At 45.1% G+C, this 12,102-nt stretch overlaps 1 protein-coding gene across 1 annotated transcript in view; it reads left to right on the forward strand.

Moving 5' to 3' along the window:
- Positions 1–3,725: 3,725 nt before the first annotated feature.
- The window catches only part of IL18R1 (interleukin 18 receptor 1), a 39,726-nt gene continuing 31,349 nt past the window's right edge, over positions 3,726–12,102 (forward strand). Inside the window, exons 1-2 of the mRNA XM_015410891.1 lie at positions 3,726–3,783; positions 4,590–4,815. Coding sequence (XP_015266377.1) covers positions 3,726–3,783; positions 4,590–4,815 — 284 coding nt within the window. The remainder of the gene's footprint in view (positions 3,784–4,589; positions 4,816–12,102) is intronic.

Genomic DNA, 12,102 nt, shown 5'->3' on the forward strand with positions numbered 1-12,102 from the left:
CTAACAAAAAAAATGGTGGGCGCATATCGCCGACCTAAGAAAAAAAATGGCGGGCGAAAATCGGAAGCCTTGGGCTTCCGAACGGAAGTGGCTCTACAACGTTGGAGAGTGATCAGACAGGGGTAAAGTGATTACAACCATTGCACTCAGGATACCACTACTTGGGGACCTAGTGGCAGAATACAACGGTGTAAAGCTCTTTGCAACGGTTAGGGACGGAAGGCAGATGTTCGTCGTGTGAACGCCAGTAAGTACACCGATTCCAACCGGCACCTATACCGTTGCAAATGCCCCATCTGAATGCATCCATGAACAGGTATGACACTGCCTTTTATTGAGTCAGACCATCAGTCCATCAATGTCAGTGTGGTTTACTCAGACTATCAGTGGCTCTCCAGGGTCTCAGGCAGAGGTCTTTCCCATCACACACTGCCTGGTCCTTTCAACTGGAGATGGCGAAGACTGAACTTGGGACTTGGGAACCTGGGCATGCCAAGCAGGGGCTCTTCCACTGAGCCACGGCCCTTCCCAGTGAATAACTTGGAGTCCTCGCCCGTGGGCAAAGACCCCACTGTAACATTCAGTCTGAAAAATTGTCCCAGTCCTGGTCTATAGGCAGGACAAATGTGGTGGAAATGTCTGGGAAGCCATGTAATCATAGGCATTATTTATTTATTGTTAACATGTTTACCCCGCCCTCCCCGCAAGCGGGCTCAAGGCAGCTTACAAGAGGGCACAAGCCCATGCATAAAAACAGGATAAAACAGTAAAACCAATAAATAACAACATAAAATATTTTTTTGCATTTATATCCTACCCATTCCATAAACGGGCTCAGGGTGGGTTACATCAGATTAATAAATACAATAAAATTTAAAACAGATTATAAACATATAAAATCAGTGGTTGCAGCTTGCCGTTGGGAGACTCCAGCCCATTGATATAACTGGATCTGGCCGGTTATCTGTGGGTGGGTGACAGCAACCTCCGGGAGGCCATGGTTTTTTAACAATGCAGATTAAAGTTGAACACAGCAGATAAGGACAAAGTCAAGTGTGGCAGTGAAAGAGTTAACTAGCGGGGGGGGGGACTCCATGGTGGCCCCCTTTCCTCTGGTGCCCTAAGCACGTACTTATTTTGCTAAATGGTTAATCCAGCGCTGGTGCACACTTAAGACTTTGTGGAAAGGCAAAGCTGGCTCTTTGCCCCAGCAACACAAGCAGCCAAACAAAGGAGAAATGTACCGTAAAGTAGACTCCAGTGTTCCCTCTAAGCTGAGTTAGTGTGAGCTAGCTCACAGTTTTTTAGCCTCCGGCTCACACATTTTTGTCTGAGCTCAGGAAGGATGGGGCTCCAGAGCAAACCGATTTATGTAGGAGCCAAATGGCTTGCTCACAAATTTAATGTCAGTAGCTCACAAAGTGGCATTTTTACTCACAAGACTCCGCAGCTTAGAGGGAACATTGCTCCAGACAGTAATAAAACATGCACACACACACACACACATATTCAAACAATTCACTAGCGATTCAACAACGAAATATATACAATGTTATCTGATAATAATAGTATTCATCTTGTGCAGTAATGCTTCATCAAACATCCCGCAGGAAAGGGGAAAATGTATAACATTTTCAGGAATAATTTTTCAAGTTCATCTAACATTCTTCAAAGAAGGAAAAGGTAAGAATTTGAAGAATCTTAGATGAATTTGAAAATTTATTCCTGTAAGTGTTATACACTTTCCCCATTTCTATGGGATGTTTGAGTCTATGGCACATTTCTGGGTTTGCCTGCCTAGTTCGTTAGACCATGGTCTGTTTTTGTCAAGCAACACAAGCGGCTCTTGGGGCTGCCAAAACTAGAAGGGTAGAGAGAGAATGAGAATCTTCCTTCACTTTGACATGATCTTTACAGAAGACAGAAGTGCTGTGAGTCTTTGGCCTGGGAAAAGCCAGGGGAGGTTTTACCCCCTTGAGGTGTACCCACCACCACCGGACTAGAAGGGAGCCCTGGCAGAGCTCTCTCACCCAGCACAGAGATCTCTTCCTCTGGATTCTTGGTTGTGCACATATGGAGAACTCAGGGTGGCGTGAGGGGAAATAATTTTTTCGGGAAGGAGGCCATTCGAGTAAAGAATAGAGGCAGTCTGGCCAGGAAGTGTGCAGGATCTTGGCTTCATATGTCCTCCGATGGGTGCATGGAGCTACAATGCGAATAGTTTTTCTGTTCATTTTGATGGAGGGGGAAGCACTGCAAATTTGGAGCTCTCTGCGCATCTGAAACTCTCCATAGGAGTTACAAAAGGAAATTTTATGGCTAGCCGTGTTAAGCCTACCTTGCCTGCAAGTGTGTCTCTGCAAATGTTTAGCCTCCTGTTCACCTGTTTCTGCATAGGCTGTTTATGGCATTTGGGTAGTCTGTAGGTTGGAGGAGGGAAGGAAGAACCAATTCTCCTCCAGTTGGTGGATGCTTTCCTGCCTGGTTGCCATGCTACTGGTGATCTGGCGCATGGTTTTTACAATCTTGAGTTAAGCATCGGATTCTTCTGCCGTGGTGATCTGATGAGCAGAATTTAAGAAGAACCCTCATGAGCCGGACTAAAGGTCTGCCTAATCCAACATTCTGTTTCCTTGGGGAGAAATTTTCACAGTGGCCAACCCAATGCCCCTGGGAAGTCCATGAGCAGAGCAGCCTTCACTGGTGCTTTCCTTTACCCACTGGCTTCTGAGCATTTCTGTCTGTATATATTTGAAGTAAGGTAAAGTAAAGGTTCCCTTGCTCGAAAGCCAGTCGAATCCGACTCTAGGGTTGCGGTGCTCATCTCCGTTTCAAAGCCGAAGAGCCAGCGCTGTCCGAAGACGTTTCCGTGGTCATGTGGCCAGCATGACTAAGCACCAAGGCGCACGGAACACTGTTACCTTCCCACTGAAGTGGTACCTATTTATCTACTTGCAATTTCTTGCTTTCGAACGGCTAGGTTGGCAGGAGCTGGAACTAGAGACGGGAGCTCACTCCGTCTTGCGGCACCCGGGTCTTGAACTGCTGAACTACTGACCTTCCACAGCCTGCAGTTCAGCGTCTTAACCACTTGAGCCACCGCAGCTCTTTATTTGAAGTAAGCAGATAGATAAATACAAGTGGGGAACCTGCACGGACTTGTGGGGAACACCTCATTTCCCCCTGTATTGCCCCTTGCTATTTCCTTTTCCCCTCCTCCTAGAAGCCCCTATATCTCCTACACTTTCCCTGCTTCTCCTTCCCACCTACCAAGATTCCTTGCTCCCCTAGTCTTCAGCTTTATTTATTATTTATTTAATGCATTTATACTCTGCCTTTCTCCCCAGTGGGAACCCAAAACAACTTGTATTGTTCTCCTCTCCTCCGTTTTCAGGGCTGCCCTGTGGCTCTGGAACAGCCTCCCAGGAGAGGACCTTGCCTCCTGGCTTTCCAACGAGGCTGAAAAATGGTGCTGTTCCACAGAGAGTTTTGGGGGCAACCTGAGCAAAGGGAGAATACCCAGTGGTAGAGGGTAATTTAGTGTTCTTCGATTGGCTTTAATATGCCTTTAAACCTGTTGCTTTAATGTTTGCTTTATAATTTTTAATATGACTTGCCTCCAGATTATACCCCAAAGGTAGGCTTATAAATAATTTTAAATAAATAAATGTGGTGTGTGTGTGTGTCCCCCCCAGAGAAGAAGATACAGCTAAATTTATCTGAAAATGTATTTTGGAAGTCTGCCAATTTTACTACTGCTGTGCTTTGGTATTGTCAGCTCAGGTAAGATTAATTCACTTTTCTGTTGTGTCCCCCCCCCCCCCCCGCCGACAGCAACAACATCCGTGGCCCCCAGCAACGGCCCTCCAAGGCTTCTCCCTCCCTTCCATAAAATTGCCAAGATGATTTTTTTTTTTTTGCATAGTATGAAAAGTTGTTGCTCAGTTATTGAGGGGCATTTGGATGCCTGTCCTAAAGGAACTGCTTCTGTTGTGGAGAAATTGCATTTTCCCAGTGGTAAAATAGACTGTGGAAAATGAACATTCACAGGGCAGAAAAAGAAGAAACCAGAGAACTATATTTTTAAACACTACTGTTTTATCATGACAACAAAAAAGACTTCACATGAAATAACATTACAAGTTGAGAGAGGAAAGCAGGAAAAAATTAAATCATATAGTACTAGGGCTTTCCCCCTGCTTTTCAAGGAAGCTTGTTACTTCTTAAGATATTTTTAAAATTTCATAGAGATATAAAATATTGGAGGCAGTTGGTAGAAGCTGCATTAGCCATCATTAATGATGGTACAGGCACTAGCCAATAGGTGCCCATGATGCTCACAAAGTACAAGGCAAAGTATACAAGGCAAAGTATGCAAACTGTCACAGTAGTTGATGGTAGGATGGGGAGTTTTCCACAAGTAGGGGTAAGTAGAAAGGTCATCTACTGCTCTTCCATCCAGAGTACAGGAGGATAAATTTTATCTGTGCTATTACTAGCGCGGCTGTAAGAATAAAATGTATTCATCCACGGCTACCTGGAAATACCATAATTATGTCTTTCCCTGCCTTCCCTCAAATCTTGTGAAGGTGAAAGTTGTTTAATACGCTCCTCCATTAACATACTTGAAGAAGAACATTTCTCAAATTGTTGTCCTGGAAATCAAGATGAAGGGTATAATGTAACCTGGTATAGAGAAAAAGAAGGAAAACAGACATTAATTCGACAAGGAAAGAGAATAGTTCTGAATGGGACTTCTTTGCAGTTTTGGCCAGCTCTATTGAATGATACTGGAAAGTACATTTGCACTCACAGGTAAGTACAATGTGGGGATCATTGGTCTTTTCATTTAGAAAGAAGCATCATTCTTGTATTTCTTTGATTTCACCAGGTCTTACAATGTTAAGCCTGTGCATTACTCTTTTAGATACATCCGTGAGAATTTGTTTTCAACTTCATCTGTCATGCCTTGAAACTGCTACTGCCAGTGCAATCCTAAACAGAGTTACACCCCTTCTAAGTCCATTGAAATCAGTTGGCTTAAAAGCATGTAACTCTGGCTGATTCTACATTGGCTTTTTCCTCTGTTATTTTACGAAACCCACTTTAGAACAGAAAAGGTGCAGCTCAAAACCACATTCAAATACCCCCGGGGCAACGCAGTAGTGACTGCAAAGTCACCCCTGAATGGCCATAAATCTATGCAGAAGGTACCATAAAATCCAGTGATCAAAGAAAGTGACAGCAGCATGCAATGCAGAGAGGAATTTCCGTTCCAACGTGGGTTTGTTATAACAACGGAGAAAAAAGCCAATGCAGAATCGCCCACTGTTTAGGATTGTACCATCTGTTCTGGAAAGCTTTTGGAAGGAACACAACTACAATCTTAATGGGTCCTTGGATCCAAGCCCTGCTGAAAAAAAAATGAACAAAAGGAAATTATCTTGTTAGTAAGGATCCTGGGATTGGACAGTTGGTTTTCCAGGAAGTGGACTTGTTTATTGTCTTTGCCTATATACTGAGGAAGACCAAAAGAAACCAATCAGTTTCACAATTGCCCACCTCGGCTCTAAGCATGGAACTCTGTTGTGCAAAATGAATGTTGGGGATGATGGGCCCAAAGATCTGAGATTGTACTTCTTTCTTAGTAATAAATAAAAGGTCCGTTGCAAATTAATAGCGTGGAAAACGTAGTTTTAACAACCAATGGTATGCAGTTTGTTCAGTAAATATATGAATCACAGAATGTGAAAGCCAGTTAATGACTTGAATTGCCATGAGGGGATGGGAATACTGAAGGAATATGAACATGGGGAGGTTTATAAAGTCAGGGAGGTTTATAAAATTGCAAGCAGGAAACCCTCAAGGACTTTAAAAATATTAAAAGAAAATTAACAGAAATGAAGAGAATACTGATTCTTAATGTTATTACAGTTTTACAAGCAGGGGAACAGCAAGGATTTGCTGGAGGCATCTCGTTTTCCTCTCTCCAGTATTTCCCTTTTCTGAAAGCCCTGCAGTCTCCTCTTTTCCTACTTACCTCTCTCCTTCCCACCCACCATCCAACCTCCCTTTATCTTTCCTCCTGTCTTCATCTTTTCCTCCTTCTTTCCCCCTGGCAGCCTCTGCCCAGGAAAACTCTGTGTGGTTCTGGCTGCTAGGCTGGGGTAGACCCAGTTGCACAATGGGGAACCTGCAAGGACTTGCAGAGGGCACCTCATTCTCCCCTTTATCTGCCTCCCCCCATTATATCCACTTTTCCTTTTCTTGCAAGCCCCCATATCCTCACCTTTCCCTGTTTCATTGGGTTATTTCCCACAAGCGCTGCTCCGCACTCACTCTTCTCTTTGGCCCAATGGTACGTGTCAATTTCACACAAGCTGCTGCGCGGCCGCATTTTGCTCCGCAGGTTCCTACTATTTTCCCTGCGTCTACTCAATCCTCAAAAAACAGGACTGAGTAGACGCGGGGGAAATCGCACAAAGCTGCGGGGCAAAAGGCGGTTGCGCAGCAGCTTGTGTGAAATTGACACGTACCATTGGGCCAAAGAGAAGAGTGAGTGCGGAGCAGCGCTTGTGGGAAATCACCCATTCTCTCCTTCCCACCCACCCACTAACTATGACTGCCAAGTCCCCCCAGGGGGCGGGGATTCCCCTGCTAAAATCCACAGGTTTGAATTTGGCCGGCGGGGTGAACCCCACCCCAGAAGTGGCCAGATCAGACCAACGTGCCCGGCGTGATGACGTAGCTCGGAAGTGACGTCATCATGCTGGGCACGTTGCTGGGCGACGCTCTAGCAATCGCCCTGAAAACTCTATGGTACCATAGAGTTTTTAGGGAGATTACCAGAGCATTGCCCGGTGATGTGCCCAGCTTGATGATGTCACTTCCGGGCTACATCATCGTGCCATGCGAGCGCTTCCCACGTGCACAAGGACTCCCGGAGAGGGCCCTGGACTCCCCCGCTATTACTTCGGAAAGACTTGGCAATCCTACCACTAACTAATCTTTTATCTTCCTCAATCTTTGCTTCGTCTATACCCAGCTGTCTCCATAATGGGACCAATACACTACAGTGGTTTACAGGGGTTGGCTGCTATCAAAAAGTAGCAAGAACTGGGCCTGGTGGAATAGTTGCTCTCATGCTTAGCCCCAACAAGCCCAAACAGCAATGGAAAAGCTGCTGCTCCCTTCCCATGCTTTTTGCCAAGGCTTGAAGGCTAGCAATACAGTTGGTGGTTGCCTACCAATGGCCACAGGAGACATTTATTTTTACAGCTACAGAAACTGCTTCTATGGGGGTGTTAATACCCAATGCACTTTTTATTTTAGATTTCAGATTTTTTTCTGCCAACCTGGGGATTTTTTGCAGATTTGTAGAAAGATCTCTTCTTTGTTTATTGACCCAATCATCAGATTTACGTACCCACATATGGGACAATTAAATATATTTAGGCATCAGGTGGAAGAAGAAGAAGGACTGGATTTATACCCCACCCTTGGAGTCTCAGAGCGGCTTACAAACTCCTTTCCCTTCCCCTCCCCACAACAGACACCCTGTGAGGTAGGTGGGGCTGAGAGAAATCTGACACAAACTGCTCTTTTTCAAGGACAGCTGTGCCAGAGCTTGTGACTGACCCAAGGTCACATCAGCAGGTGCAAGTGGAGGAGTGGGGAATCAAACCCGGTTCTCCCAGATTAGAGTCCGCACACTTAACCACTACACCAAACTGTAGCAAACTTTCCCCCTCTATTTCTCATACTACTAGAACTTTGGGGTTGAAAATGGAGCTGATGGGCAATAGATTCAGACTAACAATGCGTAATTAAATTGTGGGATTCACTGCCTGAGGACATAGTGGTGATCATTACCACAGATGGCTTTAAAGTGGATTAGACAGTTTCATGAAAGATAGGTCCATCAGTGGCTACTAGCCATGGTGACTGACGTGATCTTTCACATCCAGACTGAGTGAACCTCTGAATGCCAGTGCTAGGAGGCAACTTCCGGGAAAAGTGTGAGCATCTGTGCACTGTTTGTTGGCCCTCAAGGGCAGCTGGTTGCCACCGTGTAAAACAGGATGCTGGACTAGATGGTCTGATCCATAGGCGTAATCTTCGTGGGGGCGGCGGGGCTTCAGCCCCCGCCGAAATTTTCAGGAAGCTGCTCAGCCTCCCCCGGGAGCCACCCTTGCTCCTAGCAAAGCAATGCCTCTGGCCCAGCCCCAGCCCCCCCCGGGAAATTGGAAAGTCTACACCCTTGGTGATCCATCCGGATGGTTCTTACATTCTTAAGAGCAGGGGCGTAGCCAGAAAATTTGGTTGGTGGGGCATGGGGAAATCGGGGGGGGGGGCACTCCAGCCATGCCTGCTATTCCTCTTGAAGCAGCAGAACAAGCTCCAGCTCCACTGCGACTTCTAGTCCTCCTCTAGTCCTTTTGATGGGAGAGATTCAATTCCAGGCTGCTTTTCTGTGTAAGTTAGGAGGGGGGAATCTCCAACTCTCTCTCTTTTGCATTTTGTAATTTTATTTCATTTTATGCAATTTCATTTTATTATTTTATTTGCATTTTCAAAAACCTATTAATTGTTTTGGTCTGAAAAAAAGAAATGGTGTCTGAAACTTCCCTGACTGTGCCTGGGGTCATTTTGGAAACCCCATATACATTTTCCATTTTCCAAACTTTCCCCCCCATTTTTTGTTTGCGGGCTCTCATCTGTGTGTGGGGGGGCATTGCCCACAAATCCCCTCCCCCTCTACAGGCCTGTTTAATAGAACTGTGCATTTCCAAAGTCCTCCTGTTGATTGAGATATTAGAAGATAAAGGCAGGTGTTTCCTAACTCACCTTTTTAGCCACTAAGCTGCAGAATGTTGCATGTATCTGCCACTTTAAATATTTATTTATTTTAAATGTTCCTATGCCTCCTTCCCACCTAAATAGCATCCTTGATGTGGTGAACATCAGAACATTAAAACTTTTCTATATTAAAATATTGAGATGTTGAAATGGCATTTAACTGTAAATAAAATATGTCAACAATTCAATAAAATGTTTAAACACACTACATAAACATGCGTAACAGCAACAACTAGGAAGAAGGACTAATAAAAGTTAGTGAGGGAACAACAAATCAAACAAGAAAATTTTCCCTTGGTTAAAGACAATGATAAAGGGAAACTGGTGTGGAGGGAGTTCCAAAGTTACTAGTTCCAAAGTAACTAGGTATTAACATTTCTTTAAACTCCTGTTGGGAAAAAAGGCTGCTTTCATCTATGGAAGACCCAGTTTTACATAACGGACACATATGATTGTGACTGGCTGACTCAAAATGGCCATTTTCCCTGGGTCTGTTCCCCCCCCCCCGGTTCCATGCTTGTCAGAAGGGTTGCCTTCAACTTGAGGGATAAAACTGGCTTATTCATCAGCTGTGAAGATGAATTAGGTTGTTCAGTAATGTGATACTTAGTGAGGAAATGATTCATCTTGAGTAGCGCTTGTGCATATGAGTCTGTAAGTATGGGACTGAGGACACAGTTGCCCTCTCTTTCACAAGGGTACTGCCATTTCCCACACTAGTGCCTGCAGAAATTCTGAAAAAATCCTCACCCAACCATGCCCAGAGCCTACCAAACTCTTGTATAAACGGTTGCTGTATTATTACCTTCCTTAAATTCTATTGCACTTGAAGAAGGCTCTTGTGCAATGAAATGAATTTTTTTTGTGTGAGACTTCTGCACAACCTCATAGGGTTGACAAACCCCCTGGTAGAGGCTGCCCCCCCACTGCCAGGCACTGCCCCCCAGCTGCCGATCAGCTGGCTGGCAGTGGGGAATTTACCTGGAGAAAAAGAAAGGTCCAGGCCTTGTTGCCAGTGTTGCATGGGAAGTGATTTCATCCAGTGACATCCAGGCAATGGTCCGGTATTTGGGCAAAAACTCTCTGGTAGAAGCTGGTTTTACCATAGAATCTTTGCCCAAATACCAGAGTGTCACCTGGACGTCACTGGTGTGATGATGTCACTTCCAGCGTGATGCTGGTGATGAGGCCTGGGCCTTTCTCTTTCTCCAGGTAAGTCCCCCCTCATCCCCTGTTGGTTGCCAGGAAGAACCTGGCAGCTCTACAACCCTAACTTTGATAACTGATATGATTTTTGTTTCATACACCCCCTGAATTCATTGTCTTGTCATGACTATAGTTTGGGACGGGACTGATTTGACTGTAGACTGAAGGTTTTATCAGAGTTCTGAGGTCTCTGGGGATCTTTAAACTATCCTGTTTTTTAGTGGCAATGCATTAGATTTTTCTACCAGTATTGGTATCTGGTTTCCCTTCTTTCCTTCCATTCTGTATTTTATACAAACTTATGAAGTAGGGATGCCAGCCTCCAGGTGGGACCTGGGGAATCCCCTGGAATTACAGCTCATCTCCAGACTACAGAGATCAGTTCCCCTGGAGAAAACCGATGTTTTGTTGACTCTGTGGCATTGTACTCCCCCTGAGGTCCGTGTCCTCCCCAGGCTCCAGCCCCAAATCTCCAGGAGTTTCCTAACCTGGATCTGATAGCCTCCATCCCCTGCTGGTGGCCAATGGGGACTGGGCAACCCTATTATGAAGCCATCCAGATGTCTTCATCTTGATAAGCTTTGCAATGCTTTTGGGTGGACATGCAAGTGTTGTCTCTTTAGTTCCTTACTTGCCTGCTGTTTGTGAGGTTCTGCTGCCTGCCTTGCCCGTGGTTTGCCTTTTGTGTTTGACTAATACTGTGAAACAAAACACTTCCTGGGTTCAAGTGGAGATATTGTGGTCTTATGAATCTTGATTTGCATGCGGCAGGAAGTGTGCTGTAAATTCAGGAGTGAGGACAGGCGCAGATTGCTTATGTGGATGATAACTCAGGTTCACCTTTGTTGAACCATCTAGGCTAGGGTCGCCAGGTGGGGCCTGGAGATCTCCTGGAATTACAGCTGATCTTCAGACTGTAGAGATCTGTTCCCCAGGTCCCTCCCTTCTGCACACCCCACCCTCCCCAGGCTCCACACCCAAATCTCCAGGAATCTCCTAACCTGGAGTAGCCAGCCCTAAGGGTGCCTCAGCAAGGGTGCGTCCAAAGGGGTATGTGGCTTAGTGGCAGGTGTACCCGAGGAAAGGATTGTGCCCGTAAAACTGCCCCTCCTAGTTCAATACACTGGTTGATCTAGAGAAGCACTTTTGTTTCCTATAGTTACCCCTGGTCATGATCATGAGCTACTCATTGCAAAATTCAGACTTAAACTGAAGAAAATTGGGAAAACCACTGGGCCATTCAGGTTTGACCTAGATCGCATCCCTGATGAATATACAGTAGAGGTGAAGAATAGATTCAAGGGTCTAGATTTGATAGCTAGAGTGCCTGAAGAACTATGGACGGAGGTTCGTGACATTGTACAGGAGGCAGCAATCACCACCATCCCAAAGAAAAAGAAATGCAAGAAAGCAAAATGGCTGTCTGATGAGGCTTTACAAATAGCAGAGGAAAGAAGGAAAGCGAAAGGCAAAGGCGAAAAGGAAAGATTTACCCAACTGAATGCAGATTTCCAGAGAACAACAAGGAGAGATAAGGAGGCCTTCCTGCAAAGTAATAGAGGAAAACAATAGAATGGGAAGGACTAGAGATCTCTTCAAGAAAATTGGAGAAATCAAGGGAGCGTTCCATGCAAAGCTGGCCATGATAAAGGACAAAAACGGTAGGGACCTAACAGAAGCAGAAGAGATTAGGAAAAGATGGCAAGAATACACAGAATAACTATACAAGAAAGACCTCGACGTCCTTGACAACCACGACGGTATAATCACTGACCTTGAGCCAGACATCCTGCAATGTGAAGTTAAATGGGCCTTAGAAAGCATTACTAACAACAAAGCTAGTGGAGGTGATGGTATCCCAGCTGAGCTATTCAAAGTCTTAAAAGATGATGCTGTTAAAGTGCTGCACTCAATTTGCCAGCAAATTTGGAAAACACAACAGTGGCCACAGGATTGGAAAAGGTCAGTATACATTCCAATCCCAAAGAAGGGCAATGCCAAGGAATGTTTGAACTATTGCACAATTGCACTCATATC

This window comes from Gekko japonicus, unplaced genomic scaffold (assembly GCF_001447785.1).
Source record: "Gekko japonicus isolate JY-2015 unplaced genomic scaffold, Gekko_japonicus_V1.1 scaffold353, whole genome shotgun sequence".
NCBI classification, from domain to species: Eukaryota; Metazoa; Chordata; class Lepidosauria; order Squamata; family Gekkonidae; genus Gekko; species Gekko japonicus.